Source organism: Lichenostomus cassidix, chromosome 11, assembly GCF_008360975.1.
Source record: "Lichenostomus cassidix isolate B80296 chromosome 11, HeHo_3.0, whole genome shotgun sequence".
Taxonomy (NCBI): Eukaryota; Metazoa; Chordata; class Aves; order Passeriformes; family Meliphagidae; genus Lichenostomus; species Lichenostomus cassidix.
In genome coordinates, this window is record NC_139492.1 from 6,229,144 (window position 1) to 6,249,799 (window position 20,656).

Consider the following 20,656-nt stretch of genomic DNA (forward strand, 5'->3'; position numbering starts at 1 on the left):
CGCGCCGCTCGGCCAATAGGAAGCGAGGGCGGGGTGGTTGCCATAGAGACGGCAGCGCGGCCGCCACTCGCAGCGCGGCTTCTTGGCAGAGCCCCGCAGGCGCGGCCAATGAGGAGGCGGCGCGCTGGATGGGGGCCGCCATTTTGAGGGGCCGCCCTGAGGGGCGGGGGCCGAGCCGCTCACGCTCCGCGGCCGGTTGGGAGCGTGCAGCCGCCCTGGGGCTTCCCCGGGGGCGGCCGGGGTGCTTCCCGGGCCTCGTAGCTCACGGCCCGTTGGCGGTAGAGGCTGTCGTTCCCCTGGGCTGCAGCCGATGTGTCCCAGGAGGCTGTGCCCGGCTGTGACGGTGGGAGCGGGACTCCTGCGAGGCTTCCGTGCCTCTCGCCGCACGGCTGAGGTGCGGTCGCGCCGCTTGTGCGTGTTTCTCGCCGTCTCTGAAGCCAGTTACTCCATCAACGGAGAAAAATCAAATTAATTTGATGCTGCTCCTTGATAATGACCCAAGAATGCAGGCTGAATTTCAAGGATCATCTCCTTCAAGCTCAGGAGCGATGCATCGCGACAAGAGGGAAATCGGGCAAGAATGCCAGGAGGCCTCCGTGGATGGATAAGGAGCTGATGAGCAGCAGATTAAAAAAAAAAAACCAAAAAAAACCCAAAAAGACTGTATGAAAGACTTTTTTTTTCAGAAAGGCAAAAGAAACTTTCAGGAAGTGGAAAGGAGGACAGGTGGCCTCGGAGGAATACAGGGAAATCCCATGGCCAGGGAGGCTGGGACTAGATGGTCTTTAAAGTCCTTTCTAACCCCGTAATGTCCTATGATTCTATAATATGCATTTGCTGGTGGTTTGGCAGCTGCTGTGTCCCTAATGCCTGTAAAAGGATTTTTAAGTTAATTTATTCTGGTGTCTTCTCTGGTATTGAATTAACACTGATGAGTTCATAACCACAGCTTTGTACGGGGTAAGGTTTTGTCATTACAGGGCTGTAAATGAGGTCAAAGAAATGTTATATTTGTGAACTCGCCAGTTCACAGTTTTGCTTGTGCAAAACTGAATTATAAATTCGTTAAAATATTATGTTAGAAAAGAATCAGTATTCCCAAATAATCCTGCTCCTGATTATTTGCTATTATTTGCTATTATCTGCTATGGAGCAGATCTGGAAAAGAAAAGCCCTGAAAGACTATGGTTTGTCTCCCCTTCTGAAGCAGACCTTAGAGCTGAGATCCCTTTCAGACTTACGTCTCAAACATTATGGGGTTTCATGAGGACACAATGTAACTGCAGATGGGCCTCAGAACAAAAGAGGGAAAAGGAAAAGGTGCAGGATAGCGCAAATTCATTAAATCTCCACAAATCTGGCGATAGTGAAAGATGTACTGCAGGCAACTCCAGAAAAGCAATGAAGAAATCAATCATGCCCAAGGTGCCCAGCCAGGCAAAGATTCCTCAACAGCATCTCTTTAAGAGAATGGTGTTTCTATTATGCCAACTGCTTTTCCTGAGAACAAGAAAGGGGATATCAGAGGAAAACTGGGGTGGGACATGGACTAGGGTATTTTACAGAGTAGGTTCAGCATCAAGTTCTCAGGGGGTTGACTTATAAACCTCCCCTGGGCACTGCTCAGGCAGTCATTCCCAGTCCCTGCAGAGCCTCTGCTTCAGAGTGTGGAGTTGGTTGCAGTGTGATGGGTGAGGGATTCATCCTCCCCTCCGATGAGCTGATTCTCATTCTCCAAAACACTCTGGGAGCTCTTCTACTCCTCTTCCAGCACCTGTGAGGAAACAAACAACCAGAAGTCAGGAAAATTGAGAGGAAAGTGAGGAGCAATGGCACACAAAAGCACAACTCAGAATTCAGGAAGCTGAGATGAAGGAAACCACAAATTGGAGCTGATTTATTTTTGAGGGGGCAAAAAGTTTGAGATAAGGTTTTATGAGAAGAAGAAGAAAACAAGGGGAATCAAAATGTGGGGCAGGAAGAGGCAGCAAATCCAAATGTGTTGCCTCACTAGAGTCAAGAAGCCCTGGAGAACCAAATCATCTGTGGTTCAGATAAGGCCTGAATTTCACCCTGGAGCTATTTTGTTCTTTGATCTCACATGCTAATTAAAATAAGTATATATATATACAGGCATATTTATGGCTCATTTAAAGTACTCCCCCCATAATCCCAATTATCAACTAATCATTCTTAATTATTTTGTTTATTAACTAAACAAAATAATACAGTAATCTTTCTTAGTGATGCAGGTTTTTCCAGAAAGTCAGAAGGTGACCCTGGCATGACCACTTTGTATTTCCCTGTTGAAATACAGTTGGAAGACAGTTGAAACGGTACTGACTTACACCATACTGTGATTTGTCCCAATATATTTTATTGATATAAAAAGCTCTTCAGAGATAATTTCTGAGAGAGAAAAAGCTGACTCTGAATTTCTTTGAGTATATGTATTGAATGCTGACATTAATGAAGTTTACCTACCGTGGCTTCTTGCTGTTGTCCTCTCTTTACAGCGTTATACACTGAAACTGACAATTTAATATTGGCTTCTTCATCCTCACGGACCGTCAAAATATTTAACATCTTCCAAGAAATCAGAAAAAAGACCCCTCAGCTTTCCCAAAAAATGACTGTACCTATACATGCTTGACCTGCTAACAGAGCAGATGCTGCACACAAGAATAGTAGAATAAGATTAATTATGGATCTGTACAAATATGCCCATGTCCTGCTGATAGATCAAGCTGATAGTAGTCTTAATATTAGATTGTGACTCTGTATGAAATTCTTGAATCCAATTATTGATATTAACTGATAAGAAAGCTTTTCTGGAGTCACAGTTTTGGCACTACTTTTGAAACTGCACTGATAGCTTTGGTTTATTCTTTGTCTTACACAGGATATGCAGCACAAGCAATGGGAATATTTTGTCTGTTGATACATCAAGACTGAGAAATTTGGCAAGGTAGTTCATGAGGTCACTAACTTCAAATTTCTAAGGACAAATGTGATTTTTGCAAAGTTATTCTTAATTATTACCAATACTCTGGACTAATATAGTTAAGCATTCCCTCTGCAGCTCCTTCAAGGGGTTCTCTTCCTCAAAAAACATTAAAAGAAATCCAATAACTGTGCCTTCATCTTCTAGAATGATTATATTTGTCATGAAGTAATGACAATGAACATGGATCTGTTACACCAGTCAGTGTTATTAGCAGTACCAGCAAAGTATTTTATGAAGTATTTCCCTATGGTTGCTCATGCAACAAGTCACTTCAATATTTTGGATAGGATTTCCTGGCAATGCCTAGCACCTAGATACAGCATTACATACAACATACTTTCTTTTTGTTCTCATTCCTGGGCAAATGGCAGATAGGCTTCCAGATGCCCCAATTAATATATTGTCATTTGCTCTCTCTTAAAAGAGTAAGAGCAGGGGCAGTAAAGTGTGTGGCTCTCCATAAATATATTACAACTATATCTTCATTGAACAATGCCTGGGTAGCAAGAATGATAATTCAGCATGGAGACCAGCTTTGTGTCACCAGAGTCTTATCACAGCTTATGCTGAAGAGGCTGTGGCAACCAGTCAGCTGAAACTGTTTCCACACCTGATCAACTGTCACACTGTGGACACCTCCCTGTTACCTCTGCTTCAGAGTCCCGGACTTGTTGCTTCAGCAGCTTCTGTTCTGCTCTCAGCTTCCACAGCAAGTGGTACAGATAGAGCATGTTCTTCTGTTTCTCCGAGCACCACGGCTGGAAGCAGATAAGTTAGTGAAAAACAGCAGCACTCTCTGGGTGATTGGGATCAGGTACTCTCCTGGCAGAAACTGGCACAATCCTGCTAGAGCAAATAAAGCAACACTCATTTCCATCATGGAAACATCAAACCCATGGTCAGCATGGTTTATTAGGTTTCATTTTGATTTGGAATCCATCTGTAATGTGAGCCAAATGGCATGTCTTGCACTTTGCTGATGCTGCTGTTTTATAGTTGGAATGAAATGAGATTAATAGGAATGAATGGAAATAGAGATGAAAAAAATGGGACTCCAGCAATGCTGTTCTGTGTATTCTCTCCAGGGAGAAATAAAAATTTTAAAAACCCGTAACATTAAAAAAATCCATATTTGTAATCTGTCTTTGATTTTAAGTCTAATTGTGCAGCATCACTGCAGAATTTACTGGCATACTTCTGCCTCTGATTACAGACTCGCATTGATGATGTTAGTGGGGTGACCCCTCACCCCTAATGAGATCACTTGGCTTAATGGCAGCACTCTGCTCTTTTTGGAGTATCTTTTATTTAAGGCTATCTATCTATCTGTCTGTCTGTCTGTCTATCTATTTGCAATGTATTAAGCCTCAGCATCTTGCTCTGCATCTGCAGGGTAAACACTGAGAGATATAAGGAATTATAGGACCGAAGAAGTCCATGTCAGAACTATAACACACAGAGTGTCTGCCTTTGCTCTCCATTCTCTCTCTTCTTGAAGAGGGAACAGCAGAGGAAATTTTAGCTTCCCTGCCATGAATCTGAAAATCAGCATGGAATATATCATGCTTGTAGTTCTCTCGCTGACATTTCACCTTCCCTTTGTGTCTTGTGATCTTCATACCTCGTATTTGACAGCATTTTCTCGGCTCAAGAAGATTTCATCTTCTCTCTTCTCCCTTCCTATTATTCTGCAGAAAACCACCTTTGAGGCAATGGTGTCATGAACCTCCAGGTGATATGTCAGCTCCATGATATCATCTAAGACCATAAAGATACGTTCCTCTATATCTTCATCAGCAGGCTTTTCTGGATTTCTGTGGAAACACTCCTTGATTTTCTAATGGAGAGTGAAAAAAGATACGGAAGCAACTTAGACAACACAAAACTAGCATGATATACAGATTTGGGTAAAAACCCAAAGTAAAAATTGTGCTTTTGTGCCTGGACTTGCATCTCTTGGCCCGTGGTCCTACTGTTCTTGCCTATGTCTTTAAAAAACCCAACCACCAAGTTGCTTAAAGCAATACAGGAGTCTCCTATTTGTGGAGCTGAGTATGCTTTCCAAGCTCTATGTTATCTTGGGATGCTTCCCTGCCTGAGGGAACTGCAGGAAGCAAGGTATTATGGAGAAAGGCAGTTTCCCACATTTCCCAGCATAGGGAAGGAAAAAGTAGCATGTTGGGTGCTGGTCCAAAGACAGGCCACTGCATGGCTTTGTCTTGGCATGTGAAGTGTCTGAGCCATACATACTGCCAGATGTCAGATCTCCTTCTCCTTCTGTTTTGTGAACCAGACCTGACAAGAGGAAGAGGTAGATTACCTGCCTATAACAAATCAGAGTGATGGGACAATTCATCAGGAACCTAAAATGGTATTAGTTTGGGATCAGCACACAAAATCATTTTCCTAGTTTTGAATCTTGTGAAAATTTTGTTCCAAAGTCATTGTCAAGTTCTTTTTCTTTCCTCTGACACACACCTTCCAAGCCTTAGTTTCCTAGTTTAATTCTAGCTGCTCAGTGCTAGTGACAACTGGTCACACTGTGGCTCTCTGTCAGGCAAGCAGCTGTGAGACACAGCAGCTGAACAACACTTGGATGTCTCATCTGGAGTTTTGCCTCTGCCATGCCCACTGAAAATGAACTAAAGCCCTAGGCAGTATGTTTTGCATAGTGTAAGTATCACAATGACACATTTTATTGTTCCTGCCTTGGCCATACCACTATAGGCCGGGGATTAGCACCGGGTTTGCTGCCAGCCGTTTCCATTTTCTTTTCTCTTTCGCCTAACTCTATGTGCCGCATGTGCAGGAAGTCATCCCGTCCTATGAAGTACTCTGTCATCTCAGTAGCATTTTCAAAACGTTTGCAGAGGCCATCAACTCGTGCTGTATGGTAAAACTCCACTGTGTGTCCAGTCTCAGGTTCCAGTGATGTGTAGGAGTGAGCTAAGGACACAGCAGACATGTTTTCAGAGTTAGCAACCAATACAGAGAACACAAGCATGTCCAGGGGAGGTCTCATTTTCTTCAGCTTTAGCAGCAGATCTGATGCAGGACTTTCCCCCAGCTGCACAACACTGAGAGAACATAATCCTGAAGAGTAAGTTTCAACTTTTATCAATTCTACTGGTAAAAGTAGAAATGTATCACATTGATATACACGATAACTGTGTATTGTTCTAAGACATAGAAAACTACATAGCTGGGGGAGCATGCCCAGGACTGCAAGCCACCAACCCAGTTCTCTGCTCTTCACTGGAGACCATTTTATTTGCCTAGGCAATTTATCCCACAAGTATCCTGTCCCCCCTGCCTTTCAACTTTGGGTTTTTGCCACTGCTAGAAGAGAGTAGTGAAATCCCATCAGCTGCAGTGGCTTCCCAGATGGGCTGCAATACCTTTAAGAAGGAGAGGGTGTCCTGGCAGGAAATGGTCTGTGATCAGCCGTGTTTCTTTATTCACTTCTCTCATATACAACAGGTCTTCTCGGTGTTTGAACCACTCCTTCACCTCCAGTTCTTCACTATCTGGCAGGAGACAAGTAATTTTGCAACCTAAGGTCACCCTGTTGGAGGTGGCAAAATTCTCATGAGCTCCCAGTGACTCTGCCATCACCCTGTGCTCCTGATAGAGCCACAGTGGACATAGTACTGCCACTGGAACTGGCCCTGCACACAGGGGAATTTTGTGTGTGAATCCTAATCTACATTTGAGTAGATGAATTATACCCTAAGAGGGCCTATTCCTCTCTGCCAACCAGAACTAGAGTAATCAGCTCAGGAGTAGAACATGGCATGGCAAAGGACTATGGATAGGCAAGAGAAATTCCATACCAAAAACTTAATGATGGTGTCAGGAGATTGGAGCATCACACTATCCAAGAATGCTGAGGGCAGGACATTGTATGTCCAGTTGGGAATCTGCATGGTTTCTTGGACCAGCTGTTAAAAAATATTGCTCTCAAGTACAGAGATATCCTCAGGCTGTAGCTGTCTCTTTCTATAGTCCCCTTTGACACCAAAGAGGAAATGAGAATAGTGACACTATTGGATCAAATCAAACCAGCCTTCAATTTCTCTGAAGAATGAAAATTCAAGCAGCTGATCTGTGACACTGAACAGTTGCACTGGTGTGTAAAATAAATTCAAACTCTCAAGAAGACCCCTAGCAATGCTGAAAAGTTTGGGGGCTTGACAGACAATGAACATGATGAAGAGTTTGAGGATATGGTAGATAATTCCCCCCCAAAGGTGAAAGGAGAATGAGAAAGCGCAAAAGAGACTCTGGCAGAAAGGGGACCACCTCCCCTTTTCCATCAGCATGCCCCACGCTGTTTGCTCAGTGTGTAGAGTGTGTTCATTCATCCTTCTTACAGTCTGAGTCTGCGTAGACAGTGAGGCGTTCCACCAGCCCATCTGCATTCGCATATGCCGCCCATTTCTCCAGTTTTGATTTATAGTACAGGATCACCTTCTTCCCCAGGGAAAAGGGATTCTGATATTCTGCAGTGGGCAAGAGAGATGTCAGACAAATCGACTCCACTGTACTCAGACCAAAAAAAAAAGGAATTTAGGAGGGAGAAAACCAAGGTCTAAGGGACACTATGCACTTATTTATTGTGTTCTGCTGCCAATAACGCTGTTCAGATCCTGCCTGTTGTCCTTTAATGTTATAATGGTATCATAACTTTTTTCTCTCTCAAAACAGGCATTTGATAATGCAGGGGCAGTTCCTTGTGCATAGCAGAGACGGAAAGACCATCCCAGGCAAAATTCCCAGCTGGCAGGAAAACACAGTGTGGGTGTGGGTCTGTGGTGGATGAGACAGTGCAGCACTAAGGGGAGACACTTGAACCAATAGCTATTGTGGCCTTCATCTATTGTGCTTCACTGCTACACCTTGACCATCCTGAAGGGAGAACCCTCAAGTGAGATAATTCCACATCCCAAATCCACTGAAAGGTCAGCTGGGAGCAAGAAAAAGGCAAAGGAAGAATACATACCTCTGGAAGATACCTTAATTCGGGCTACCCATGACAGTGGCATCTCAAAAGTCATGTCTGTTTCCCCCTTTTCCTGCTGAAACAGAAGCAGAGATTTGAGGTTTTGGCAGCATCTCTTACTGTGCCAGGAGGCATTTTGCTTCTGGTGAACCAGTGATCAGAGCTCAGCTCATGTGAGGCTGTGCTCTGAGGAGCACCCTGGCACAGTTATGACAGCACATCCCTACTCCAGCCTTATGAAATTATCTTCTCCTGGCTACTGCTCATGCTGGACAGGGAATAAATGTGACAATCACTAAAATGATTATGTAGATCCTGGAGGACTCTTTGCTCCCTGGTTATGAGCCCAGGCTAAGAGTAGATAGCAGGAGGGAATTGATAGTGGCATTCTTCTGTCCTGCTCTGTGGGTGCAATGCCTGTTTTATCATGCTGTCTTCTCCCAAAGGACAACATTTTTTGCTTCTAGTACACAGCACTTCTTTTTTTTTGTATTGTAGGACATACATTATTTCTGCATTTTGTTGGCAGCTCCACCTTGCAGCCAGGAGGGGAAGGTGAGCAGCACAGAAAGTATATCCAGAAAAATCTCATTCTGGATTTTATTTTTTTAAAATTATTTCACCCCAAATGTCAATGCACTGCAGGCTTACAGAGATCCCTAGCCACTAACGACACCTGAAAAACCACTTGAGGTCCTGCTTCAGAAAGCATCAGAACTCTTCAAGATTGAGAAGGAATCTAACCTGGCCAGAGTAGAAGGGATCTGACCTGGGGAGGGCAGCAGGGAGGCAGACACACACAGGCCTGTGGACACACTGGTTCAATAGAGCACCCCCACTGCACAAGAGCATTGCTTGGGTCACTCACCAGGAAATCAGTGTCTTTCTGCGGGGACTCTGTGAGCAACTCAGAGGGGTCGTTGCTCTCTGTAAACATAATTTCCCAGCAAATAGAATCACTCAAGTCAAAGCGGAGATCCTAGGGCATACAGGAAAAATTCTTTTAAGGACAGTGTCAAGGGCCTGACACTAAACTGACCACTGCATCAGTGTGTCTGTGGTGGCCTGGACCTGGCTGGGTGTCAGAGAGGTTAAGGACTCTGGACTTCAGTGAAGTGAGCTCCTCAGACCCTTGGCTGGCTGGTGGGACTCCCAAAGACTGTCCCTGTGCCTGGAGGCTGCAGAACCCCTTCCTCATGGTGCCTCTTCCACAGATGAGAGGAAGTGGCTGGAAATGCTTCTGTCTCCTTCCTCGGGGCAAGCGTGGCCGCAAGGCCAAGCTGACCTAACTCAGACCCTCACCTCCCAGACTTTGTGTCCACTGGGGAGTAGCTGAGGTGTGGGAACTGCCTAAACAAGATCTTGCCTGCATTGAGCCATGCCTGACAGACCCAAAACATCCTCTGCCTCAAAAGCTGTTCTTAGAGAGAATGAGTGCATAGCCAGCCTTAAAAGCTGAAACTCTAGCTCTGTAGGGATTTAATAGATCTGTAATTGCTAGATCAGAGTCTGGGATGTTCTGGAGTAGTTCCAGAGTCTCTATAATCAGAGCAACATAACCAGAACCAACACAAGTAACGGTTACACAGAAACCAGACCACTATTGGTCTTAGACTTCCCCAGGACTCAGGTTAGCCCAGCTGTCCCTCACATGCCCAGGCTGCATCCCTACCTTGCAGCCTTTCCGGCAGTCCTGCATGTTCACCCAGTAGTTCTTGTGGTTCCAGATGCTCTCAATCCCAAGGAAGCACTCATCTGTGGTGCTGTGGTGGTTTCCCGTGAATGGGTTGATGAAGAAGGTCTCGGGAACCTTCCTCTTCCCAGACAGAACCAGAACCCATGCGTGCACCCGTAAGCCGTGCAAACGGTCTCGCTTGGGCTTGTCTATATCCTGTAGCACAGAGGACAGAGCAATAATTACTGCTGTTTTATTGCCACTTTAATCCTACCCAAGGGCAATCTTACCCTCTCCTCTGCCCACTTCTAAAGAACTCCAGGCTCTTAATGCTCTTTAAGAGTGAGGTAATACACATCCAGCACATATCCTTGTGCCAGCACACACTGTGCTCTGGGAGGTCAAGTGCTCATGGCCATGATCAAGGTCATGCCATACTTCACAGAGGAGGGTGTGAGCTCCTCCCTTTGGCCAGTCATTACCTGTGTCTCAGCTCTTGTTCCTGAAGCTCACAATAAGGTGGGCCTTGCTAACTCACCGTGACCACATCTTCTTCTCTTTCCTTGTCTTGTGCAGCTTTACTTTCTTCTTCCTTGGCCTTCTGCTGAAGCACAAATTTGCTCTGTGGCTCTAAAGGGTACCTAATTCTATACTTGTTGGGGTCAATCTCTTCTGGTACCTGTAAAAGCAAGGTATTACTATGAAACCTAGCAGAGTTCAAGGGAAGGAAGTAAATCTATGGCTTACAGGTACCTCCCAGTTCCCAACACTTGGCGGTTTGCAATATTGCACCTGATGAGCAGAAGTTCAGTGAGGCCAAAGAGGCCTTGTAAGGAACTGTAGAAAATCATTCAAAGGATTCCTTTGGTGAGGTCCCTGGTACAGACTGAAACCCAGTGTGGACCTGAAGTTGTTCCCCCTAGCTCAGCTCTGGAGCTCACTGGACATGAACAGGCTGAGCATGCATGCTGAGCACCTCTCTGCCCACTCACTGCAGGTCTCACCTCCGGTGGCTTCCTGAGCAGTGGGCAAATGTCCTGAGTCTGGTCAAAGGAGCACATCTCGACAGTGGCATATCCATGTACACAGTAGGCATCATAGCCAGCCCCAATGAGTAGGGAGCACAGCAGCACAGTGAAGTCAAAGCAGTTCCCTCGCTGGTATTTCAGGATGGTAGTTGGGGAGTAGAGTGAACTGGGCTTGAAAGAGAAAGATGCATGTTCACAGTGCTTGTCTTGTGGAGCTGAAACATGTACCAGGCAGAGAGCAAGGGAGAGAGGAATTGCCCACATCCCTGGGCTCTGCACCCTCAGGGAATCTGTTATATAACATTTCTCTAAAAGCCACAGACTCTAAAAGTCCCCTCCAAAGCAATCTGGGGAAATTCTGTCCCTAAATTTGGTGACAAATTTAACCACAGGAAGAGATGGGCATGACAAACCCATCAAACTGCCGAAAACCTCATGCTAATCACAATCCTGCAATGGGATTTTCCTCAATCTACTGCTGTTCTGTCTGCAGCATTTCCAAGGAAAACACCCATAAGCTAAATTATAGTTCACAAAAGGAAACGTATTTTCTTCTGGCCCTCACTGGAGGGCAAGAAAAAGGATCAGTACACACATACAGAGAGGTTCTACTCCCACTCAGATCTCAGACATCACCTAAGGTGATTAAGGCAGTCTCCCTAGGCTTTATATACTCCTCTGTTCCAAGGTGTCTTGTTTTTGGAGAGGAAGCTTGTCAGCCACAGCCTCCTACAGTGCACCAGTCATGTGGGCTGGCTGAAAGCAAGGTCTGGTCTTGAAGAAATGATGCTTAATGACCTAAAAGATGCCACACTGAACATGCTGTGCACGGAAACTGTGGGTTCAACAGAGTGAACAGGGTCTGGGAAAATCAGGGGGTTGCCTAAATAGTAAGGGGATGCTGGAAGTGTCAAAGACATTTGTCATCCCAGCCACTGGGATTTCCCACTGTGTCCTGCTGAAAGGCCCTTCTGCCACCTGTTATGTCTCTGATGGGACTGCAGCCCCTTTCTTACCGGTGTGATTGGGCACTTCAGGGGCTCCATGATGAGATAATCAGCAACGAAGCTGGCACAGCCTGACCAGTAGTACATGTCTGGATAAGGTAGCAGGGTTGGCCTCAGTGTTGTGCTCACAAACTTCTGTAGGGCAACAGGAAGAGTTTGGTTAGCCAACAGGCCCTTGGCAGAGTCTCCTGTCCAAAGCCATCCTTGGACAACCCCTGGATGTTGCAGCTCATATTCAGGACCTCGCTAGAGCATATCAACAACATCAATATCCCTTGTCTCCAGTTCCAAGAAGGGAATTTCATGGGACTGGGAGGCTGTCTGCTTGCCTCTGGCTAAAACTTCAAGCTCGTCTCAGACACATTACAGATGTGAGCCACTTCTCTTCATTTTCAAGTAAGTCAAATAGCTACTGCCCCTTCTGGCTTTTACATCCTCCAGCATTTTTTGCCTTAAATTTTAATGATACAACAAATTTTGGGGAAAGCTGGTACAAAATAGCAATTCCTGGTTCCCAGGGGGAATATCAGGTGCAGAAGCAGACAACACTTGTGCAGTTTGGGCCCAGCAAAAACAAAATCAGACCACAAACTTCCACATTTACTTCCTTCCCTCTAACTTCTGTGAAGTTCCGAATAAGACCTAACTCTGGATCCATACTCCCTATCTGTGGCTGAGCCTGAGCCTTATCTATTTCACGTGTTTCTTTTACTTCCCTTTATGTTTCTGTGGTCTCTCCTGTTTCCCAAGCATCATGCTGCAGTCCACATGGCAACACCACCATTTATATGGCACAACATGCTCATGAATTTGGACAGCCAGGGTGTTCCCAGGATTCTGTGTGCCTGCTTAGGGGCTGTGGGTTCAGCCAGCAGGTTCTCATTCCCTTCAGCCAGGAGGGAGGGCAGGAAGAGCTGCTGCTCTTTCACAGCATATGGCACTATGGAAACCACATGCTCTCCGTGCTGTGGCCCAACCCCACACCACCCCATACCTGCACACCACACTCGTTGACCGGGTGGACGAAGAGCGGCTTGCGGTCAGGGCACAGGTGAGTGTACTGCTGGACAAAATGGTCAGCGAGCTGCAGCAGTTCCTTTTCCTGCCAGGAATTTGTCTTGTACGAAGATGGTAAGTAGGATGTGTCAATGGAGCTCCAGTCAAAAGCCCTTATGTGGTAGAGGGAGGCAGAGAGACACAGGTAATAAGCCAGGAGCAATACAGGTAAGATGACCTGCTACCAAAACATGGCAGGGCTTCCCTGTTTCACAGGCAAAAAATGGGGACCAAATCCAAAGGTATGATTTTGATATAGCCAAGCATCTCTCGAGCAATGGCAAACTGACATATCCTCAGAGTCTCAGGGGATCTTTATACAGTGGTGAATGGATGTACAATCAGCTAAGTTACCTTGTCTTACTTGCACATGCACTCTTGGACAAACTCGTCAGGCACGTGAAACTTGCTCACTCTCACCCCTGTGCAAGGGGATCACACATGCCATCTACACATGTGCAAATCTCCCTGTGGGTCCCAAAGGGACCATCTCTGCTCATCCCAGCCATGGCAGACACACATGACTTACGGTACAGCATCTGGGACAGAGGCTTCCTCCACATTTACATCTCTCTCCAGGTCATCGCCGATATTCAAAAAGTCCTCATCTTCTGATGTTTGACCCATCTCCTCCAGGGTCTCCATTCTGCCTCGCACTACAGAAATGCACACACTAGGGTGAATTCAGGGGTGGGACCCAGGTGCACAGAACAGAGAAACACATTGTGGCCGCAGTGGTTTGGTACATGAGCATGGCTGAGGCAGCCAGAGGCGTGACAGTAAAGGGAGAGCACTGAGTTCGGGCTTGACTTGGTAAGCAAGTGGCTCCATGTTCCTGGACACCCTAGGCATGGCAGAGCAGGGAGGGCAGAGCACATCCCCGTGTTCAGGCTGTGTGCCCCGTATCTTCCCTCCAGCCTGGGGTGCTGCTGGCAGAGCAGCAGCTCCATCACCCCGCCGTGCCGCAGCCCGCAGCCGCCCAGGGGCCTTGGAGGGAGCGGGACGCTCCGCGGAGCCGGCAGCCCCAAGGGCAGCGGCTGTCGTGTCTCACCGCCCGGCACGGGGGTGTTTGTGTGCCGTCCCTGCGGTCAGCCTGACCCCGAGCCCGGGGAGGCACAGACCTTGCCCGGAGCCCCGCACCCCTCCCGGCCGTGCCCTCCCGGCCGCCCCCTCACCCGCGGCTCCAAGGGCAGCGCGGCCGCTCCCGGGCCCGGCGCGGCTCCGGAGCGCTCACCATGGCAACGGCCCCGCCGCTCACCCGGACACAGCGGCCTGCGGGTGCCTTGTGCCCCCAGCACAGCCGGGACACCCCTAGGGACACCCCCAGGGCCCCCCAGACCTCCCGCCACAGCCCCGGAAGCTCCTCGGGACCCCCGCGCCCCCTGCGCTGCCCCAGCCCCGCCCGGGGCCTCTCCCGGCCCCTGTCCCGGGGAGAAGGGGAGAAGGGACAACGGGTAGCGAAAGGAGGGGACAGCGGCCGCTCCCTGCCTGCCAGCAGGCTGAGCCGTCGCCCTCCGAGACATGTTCCGAAATTCACGAGTCCGGCTCGCTTAAAATAAAAGCTTTCCCCGAGCCATGCTTCTCCTTCGTTGCAGGGAGACTTAGCCAAAATGTGGCACCAAGGGATGGCAAGACATCTTGTTCTTCTTTTCTTTTCCTTTTTCTTTTCTATTTCTTCTTCTTCTCCTTTACAATTTCCTATACCTTTCCTTTTTCTTTTTCCTTTTTTCTATTTTAATTTCTTTTCTTTTTAATTGATAGTTCATTAGGCTGTAAGCAGGGTCAGGTGCTAAACACCTTTTTTTCCTGGCTTGCTGTTGTGGTTAAGAAAAAATATGGATTGATGGACGGATGTTCACATTAGGCATTGTAGCAATTAAAGCTGTGAGGATGTGCAGACTGCAGTCAAAATGTATCAAGAAGCATCATTTTGAGTGTTTAATGAGGCTTGCAGATGGTTACTGTTGCCCAAATGGCATGAAGCTGTGTTGAGGGCTGGGGCAGGTTAGGTTGGATATTAGGAAAAGATTCTTCACCTAGAGGGTGAAGGCACTGGAGCAGGATTTCCAGGGAAGTGGTCATGGCCCCAAGCCTGTCAGAGTCCAAGGACCATTTGGAAAATTCTTTGAGAGGCATGTGGTGGGACTGCTGGAGTGGTCCCATGCAGGGCCAGGAGTTAGAGCTGATAATCCTTGTGGACCACTTCCAATTCAGGATATTGTATGAAACAAAGGGGGGTAGGACCAAGCCCTCATCCCTCCGTCTCTCACCAGTACTTCTCAGAAGCTCCTTAGATGCCAGAAGTCAATAAACAGCAGCTAAAGCAAATGTATCTTGTGGTTCCAAGACTGTGTATACTCAGCACACAAAGTTATCTGGCCTTCGTGTGCACTGCCGTGATATCTGTTGTTGTTGCTGCGTCAAAAACAGCTACCACAAAACCAGCTGGATGCACAGACCCCGGATTCCTGAGGGTTTTGCTGTTACTCGTTGTTTGGGACCCTATCAGGGCCGTGGATTGAGTCAGCATTCACAAGCTGTTGGCTCATTGGAAGGGCCATCCGTGCTGGAGGATGGACTTTACAGAGTCCTTTCCTCCCCAGCCGCCGAGGGATGCTAAACTGGCTCTTGTGCAATCCCAGAGGCAGCGTGTTTGCGTGGGGCAGAGGGATGAGCTGCTGGAAGGCAATATAAGGCACACAGCAGGAGGCACGGAGCAGCCCCGGGTGTGACCACCCACCCTAAAGGGAAAGGAGCCAGGGCAGGGATGGATCGAGGAGCAGGGAGTGGCCTGGCAATGGTAAGTGGGATGAGAACAAGGTGGTGGGAGCTCTCAGGATTGCTGCAGTGAGCAAGGGAATGAACCCTCCTTGCCCAGCAGTCTGGCAGCCACAGCTGCTCAGGGTCGGAGGAGCAGGGTATGGGTGTGCTGTGTGAGGGGGGCTTTTGGTGTTGGCTTTGCCCTGCTCTCAGAGCATGGAGAGAGCACTGCCCAGCCACCAGCCCTGGCTGGCTCACAACCACATCTCTGATAAGGAATATCTGGTGTCCAGGGCTAATCCAGCCCTGTGCTAATAATTTCTCTAAAGAAATCCATTATCTGTACCACCAGAAGAGATTTACTTAATCTGTGTCTTTTTGACATTAATTGTAATTGTGTTCAAGGCCTTGGGTTTGTTTTTTTTATCCTGTTGTCTCCTCGTTATGGATATGGTTTACTGGAACTGTGAGACTTCTTTTGCAAATCCTAAGTCTTCAAAAGAGCTGTAGTGGGAAGAGGGTAACTCCTTCCTTCTTTGCAGAGCCTGGACTGATGCCTCAGCTGTGCAGTTTTACTGGAAGTGCCTGTTCTTACTGAAATGTGGCTTTATCAATGTCAGCACATCCCTGTGGGTCCAAGGGCTGGTTTCTCCCACCTCCTCTTTCTGGAATAGCTACCTAAATTCAGGGTAGAGTTTGACCCTTTTGTTAATCTGATGGGGGAAGGCTGATCTTGTCCTCTGGGGTGGGAAATGACTTTGTGCCATGGAACCTCGGAAATACAGTACAGAAATTATTGCACCCATGCTTGAGGGCTCACTCTTTCTGAGTGATTGAAAACATCTCCAGTGAGCATGATAACAAATCTGAGTTATCCAGAACCTGCTTGTTTTTCCAGGAAAGGATTGTGAGATGTTTGCTGCTGCTCTCTGTGCTCTGCCTGGCTGGCTGTGAAGGCAACAAGAGTGAGTTTCCCTGTACTCTTTCCCTGCTGGGTCATGGATGGGTAGTATGGAAAATAGAGGTCAAACCCCCACCTGATCCATGTTCAGGTTCCTCATTCAGGGCACTGCTGAAGGCTGCCAAGGAGGAACAACAGAGTAGGGCTCAGTGAGGCAGGAACTGGGATGCAAGAGCTAGCAAGACAGGCAGAAACTGCAGGCTGTTCACCCCAGCCAGGAGGGTGTGTAACCCATGGAAATGGGCACAGGTGCTGCAATGTGCCTCTATGCTCCTTGGTGACAGTGACAGGCCCTGTAGCTGTGATCCAGATTACAGCTGTGCTGAGGAGCTCTCACAGCCTCCCAGCAAGGTTCTTCCTCAGATGTGTCTGCTCTGGCTCTAGGCAGGGATCTCAGCCCTTCAGAGCTGTGCAGAACTTCCTGCAGTGGGGTGAGTTCTAAAATCTCTCATCAGGGAGATATTCTTGCTGCATTTCAGCTTCCTTGTCTTTCCTTTGCTGCAGGTGAGCTGGTGAGCACCCATGGTCTGAGGCCAGGGGTTGCCCTCCGTGTCAAGAGGAGCCCAGATCCCTGCTTGCCAAACCCATGCCAGCACCAGGGGCAGTGTCAGGTGACAGAGGACAGACCAATTTGCAGCTGCAAGCCAGGCTTCACTGGGGAACTCTGCCAAGGTAGGGCTGGGAGTGCTGGTGAGCCCTCCCCAGCCTGTCCATGGGCACCAGAGGAAAGGGGTGATGTGCACACTGTTCTGGTGTTAGCATTGCTCTCCACTCCAGGAATGCATCCCTGCACCTGGTTCAGGTGCATTCCCCACCACTAAAACCATGTCCTGGCTACATGTTGGTATAAGACCTGGCCACAGGCCATTTTCTTCTTCCCCAAAAACCTTAATTCCTTGAATGTACCATGGTGTAACAGGGCACACCACAGGGCACAGCTACCTCACAGTCTCAGAACAAACACATGGCACAGATTCAGTGAAGTCCCTTCCAGACACTGGCCAAAAACTGTGTGTCCTTAATCTAAAGGAGAGGGTTTCCCTGTGTGGTGCTCATGACAGACTGTGGGGGTTCTGTGGACAGCTCTTGAAAGAGACCAGACTGTCTTTTGCCCAGTGTCTCTGAAGAGCCCTACCAGCAGCCTCCAGCAAGGCTGGGACAAGGGGCTGCTGAGCTCAGTGGGACTGTGCCACCCCCAGCTGACCTAGGGCTCCTTCAGGCCTCTCCCTTATTGCCATTGCAGATGGCTTTTTCCCCCAGATGTGGTACTGAAGTTGGCCTGTGAGGAGGAGCACATGAAGATGATGGTGAGGAAGGAGGTGTTTGAGCTCTTGAAAATCCCGCTGGAGCTTGTCCACTTGAAGGACCAGGCATGCAAGGTCTCAGAGAAGGAAGAAGATGGTGAGCTGTTTTTTGCAGCCACTCTCACAGGCGAAAACCACACCGTCTGTGGATCAGTAATCCAGGTGAGGATCCATAGCTCTGAAGCCATGAGAGGAGCAGATGTGCTGAGGGGGGACAGCAAAGGTCATCCCCAAAGGCTTTTCCTTTTATATCAGGGTGCTGTAAAGTTCTTGTTCCCCTTGAAAATATTCCCGGGGGATGTCAGAAAGCTCTTCTGCTTCTGCCAAACCCCCACTGGCAGCACATTTTGTCTTATTTAGCAGAGCTTGGAAATCTCACTGTACACCAGTAATGCTCTCAGCTTTCTGGAAACATCCTTTGAGCTCTGCAGCCCTGGCCGCTTGGTCCCTCACTTGCTTCATGGATCAGGAAGGGTGCAGAGGAAATGGTGCTCCAGCTCTGCATTGCACAGAGGAGTCCTCTGCTCACCTGTGCTCTCTATACTGACTCCTGTGCCAGCAGCCCCTAGACACAAGCTAAAGCCCCAGCAGATGTCCAGGCCTGGAGCAGCTATAGCTGAGTTGCGCCTTCTGAACTTGCAGCTCTGTGTATGGCTTCAGTCATGGTCTGGAGACTTAATTTCTGTGTCGTTCCAGCAAAACAACTCCCATGTTTCGTATTTCAACGTCATTGAGTCAGAGCAGGAGGTCCAAGGGGCCGTGATCTCCCGGAGTTTTCAACTGGAGGTGCACTTCTCCTGCATCTATGCCTACGAGCAGGTTGTGAGACTGCCCTTCACTCTCACTGCTGTTGACAAGTGAGTTTCCCATTTCACCTTGCTGCTGGCATGGTGCTTTTGAGCTTGCAGAAAAGTCTATTCAGTGAGACAATTTGCAAAGGCCCTGGGGAGCCCTTAGAGAGCTCTGAGAGCAATGCCAGACACTCTGGTGGCCTCACCTGTGCTATGTCCTTCCCACCTTCTTGTTCTGTTCATGAGCTTTCATCCACCCCTCTCAGGCTGGTACAGTTCGTGGTCAGAGAAGGACACTTCAATGTCAGCATGAGACTCTACAAGTCCCCCTCCTACCTCCAGCCTTATCACCTGCCAAGTGTGTCTGTCCCCCTCACGGACACACTCTATGTCCTGCTGAAGATAGAAGGGCAGCAGCAGCTCAAGTACTTCCTGCTGAGTGTTTTGGACTGCTGGGCCACGCCGAGCGCAGATCCCCACCAGGACATGCAGCACAAGCTCATTGAGCAGGGGTGAGTGGAGTGTCCCTAGCACATCCAGACTCCTTGCACCACAGTGTGTTAAAGACTGAGACAGAAACAGTCCTGTTCAGTTGTGAGCTGCACCCAGGCCCTGTGGGATGTGATGTCCGAGGATGGCATGTGATGTCCAGATGGGATGATCCCCCTCATTTGCCACCCACTGACCCAGCCCTCGTATCCCAGGTGTCCCCATGACGAGACAGTGACCTATCTGAATGCCATTGGAGAGAGCACTACTGCCAAGTTCAGCTTCCAGATGTTTCGGTTTGTTGGTTACACTGAGGTGTTCCTGCACTGCCGTGTCCAGCTCTGTCTCCCTGACAGCCCAGAGCCCTGTGCCAAGGTGAGCTCCCTGGCAGGTCTGCACCATGCCCTGGCTGGAGTGTGGGATCTCCCTTCCCTAAGTCTGCTGCTTGGAAAAGGGGCTCTGCTTGGGTTTTGGGTGCTTCAAAAATAAACACCTCCCAGAATCAGGAGCTCAGCGCAGTGCCCTGAACCAAAGGTAGCTAGAGAGCTCCTTTCCCTCTTCCCTGGGAAAGGAAGGGAGATCTCCAGGATGACTCTTGCCCCATGTGCAGGGTGCTTCTCCCCTGCCTTCCCATCACCCTTCCTTTGGCTTTGTTGACAGCAATGCCCCAGGCACTGGAGGAGCAGGCGGGCACTGGCAGATGACTACAATAGGATTGTCTCCTATGGTCCCATCCACCTGCTGGCTGCTCCTTCCTTGGGAGCAGAGACCCATCACTCCAGCACTGACCAACAGGACCCGCCAGGTATGTATGTCTGCCTGAGCACCGAGGTCAATGTAGGAGATCCAAGCAGCTGTCCAGGAGCAGGGCTGGGGGCAAGCCCACCTACAGCGTGGCTCAGACTAGGCATGCATGCACAGCCGTATGGACCTCCTGGGCAGCAGGGGTGGGTGGAGGCCATTTGAGGTGACTGAGTCCTGTTAGTGCCCTCAGGATCCCAAAGTCCCCCCAGCTCCAGTGGCTCCAGCCCTTCACAGGAGATGACCTCCCTGAATCTATCCCCAGGCAGGAGATGCCATGCCAGGGCTCAGAGCTGGCTGAGGGGACCCAGATACATAAGCAGTTTCTCTCCTTTTTTGCAGGACTCAGCCCGTGGCTCTCTGGAGCCCTCGTTCCACTGTGTGTGCTCGCTGTGCTCACTGTGGCTGCTGCAGCCGTCAGCGTGGGGCGGCGAATGGCTTAGGAAACAGCTGTTTCCAAATAAATGTGACAGGAGCAGAGAGGCTCTTGCTGTGTCTTTATGGGTGTTTGGGGAAGGAGGTGATGGTAGGATGCAAACAGTGCTGGAAGGATGAGGCACATGAGAGTGTTTCTGTTCCCTGTAGCATCTCTTGGACCTTGTTCCCTCCAGGCCCACAGTCTCTAAACTCATCCCTGGACCCAGGGACAGGAGGGTCCTTCCTCCTGCTTCCCTCTTCCCCCAAGAGTCACCCTGGCATGTGAAGAGATGGAAGTACCCCATTATAGATACCTGCCCTACCAAAGCTGGTCTTTGCGTAGTTCTGTGCAACAAAA

At 48.7% G+C, this 20,656-nt stretch overlaps 2 protein-coding genes across 8 annotated transcripts; one reads left to right on the plus strand and one right to left on the minus strand.

Moving 5' to 3' along the window:
• Positions 1–1,356: 1,356 nt before the first annotated feature.
• On the minus strand, positions 1,357–14,098 carry DRC7 (dynein regulatory complex subunit 7). 6 transcript variants are annotated; one of them, XM_085071516.1, is made up of 16 exons: positions 13,951–14,097; positions 13,305–13,431; positions 12,714–12,888; positions 11,729–11,854; positions 10,689–10,883; positions 10,223–10,363; positions 9,682–9,900; positions 8,878–8,988; positions 8,010–8,082; positions 7,381–7,509; positions 6,406–6,534; positions 5,727–5,953; positions 4,629–4,844; positions 3,655–3,765; positions 2,481–2,586; positions 1,357–1,774 (listed from the first exon to the last, which is right to left on the minus strand). In XM_085071516.1, exons 2-16 carry the CDS (start codon positions 13,418–13,420, stop codon positions 1,728–1,730), a joined length of 2,121 nt encoding a protein of 706 aa, XP_084927642.1. In that variant the 5' UTR covers positions 13,421–13,431; positions 13,951–14,097; the 3' UTR covers positions 1,357–1,727. The 6 variants fall into 6 exon arrangements, with proteins under 6 accessions (XP_084927642.1, XP_084927643.1, XP_084927641.1 ...); XM_085071517.1 differs by having other exon boundaries at positions 2,485–2,586; positions 8,010–8,085; XM_085071515.1 differs by having other exon boundaries at positions 8,010–8,085.
• A 553-nt stretch (positions 14,099–14,651) lies between these two features.
• LOC146432117 (uromodulin-like) lies at positions 14,652–20,351 on the plus strand. Of its 2 annotated transcripts, XM_085071523.1 has the most exons (9): positions 14,652–15,575; positions 16,434–16,500; positions 17,001–17,168; positions 17,757–17,962; positions 18,497–18,657; positions 18,858–19,103; positions 19,296–19,455; positions 19,741–19,885; positions 20,224–20,351. In XM_085071523.1, the coding sequence occupies exons 1-9, from the start codon at positions 15,543–15,545 to the stop codon at positions 20,322–20,324; spliced, it is 1,287 nt and encodes a 428-aa protein (XP_084927649.1). In that variant the 5' UTR covers positions 14,652–15,542; the 3' UTR covers positions 20,325–20,351. The 2 variants fall into 2 exon arrangements, with proteins under 2 accessions (XP_084927649.1, XP_084927650.1); XM_085071524.1 differs by lacking the exon at positions 14,652–15,575 and having other exon boundaries at positions 16,435–16,500; positions 17,740–17,962.
• Positions 20,352–20,656: the final 305 nt, after the last annotated feature.

Coding starts and splice junctions, on each gene's coding strand:
- LOC146432117 (XM_085071523.1), top strand. CDS start 15,543: ATGGATCGAGGAGCAGGGAGTGGCCTGGCAATG. Junction 15,576..16,433: donor CAGGGAGTGGCCTGGCAATG/GTAAGTGGGATG, acceptor TTGTTTTTCCAG/GAAAGGATTGTGAGATGTTT. Junction 16,501..17,000: donor TGGCTGTGAAGGCAACAAGA/GTGAGTTTCCCT, acceptor CCTTTGCTGCAG/GTGAGCTGGTGAGCACCCAT.
- DRC7 (XM_085071515.1), bottom strand. CDS start 13,420: ATGGAGACCCTGGAGGAGATGGGTCAAACATCAGAAGATGAGGACTTT. Junction 11,855..12,713: donor TCAACGAGTGTGGTGTGCAG/GTATGGGGTGGT, acceptor GTTGCCCTACAG/AAGTTTGTGAGCACAACACT. Junction 1,775..2,480: donor ACAGCAAGAAGCCACGGTAG/GTAAACTTCATT, acceptor GTTTCCTCACAG/GTGCTGGAAGAGGAGTAGAA.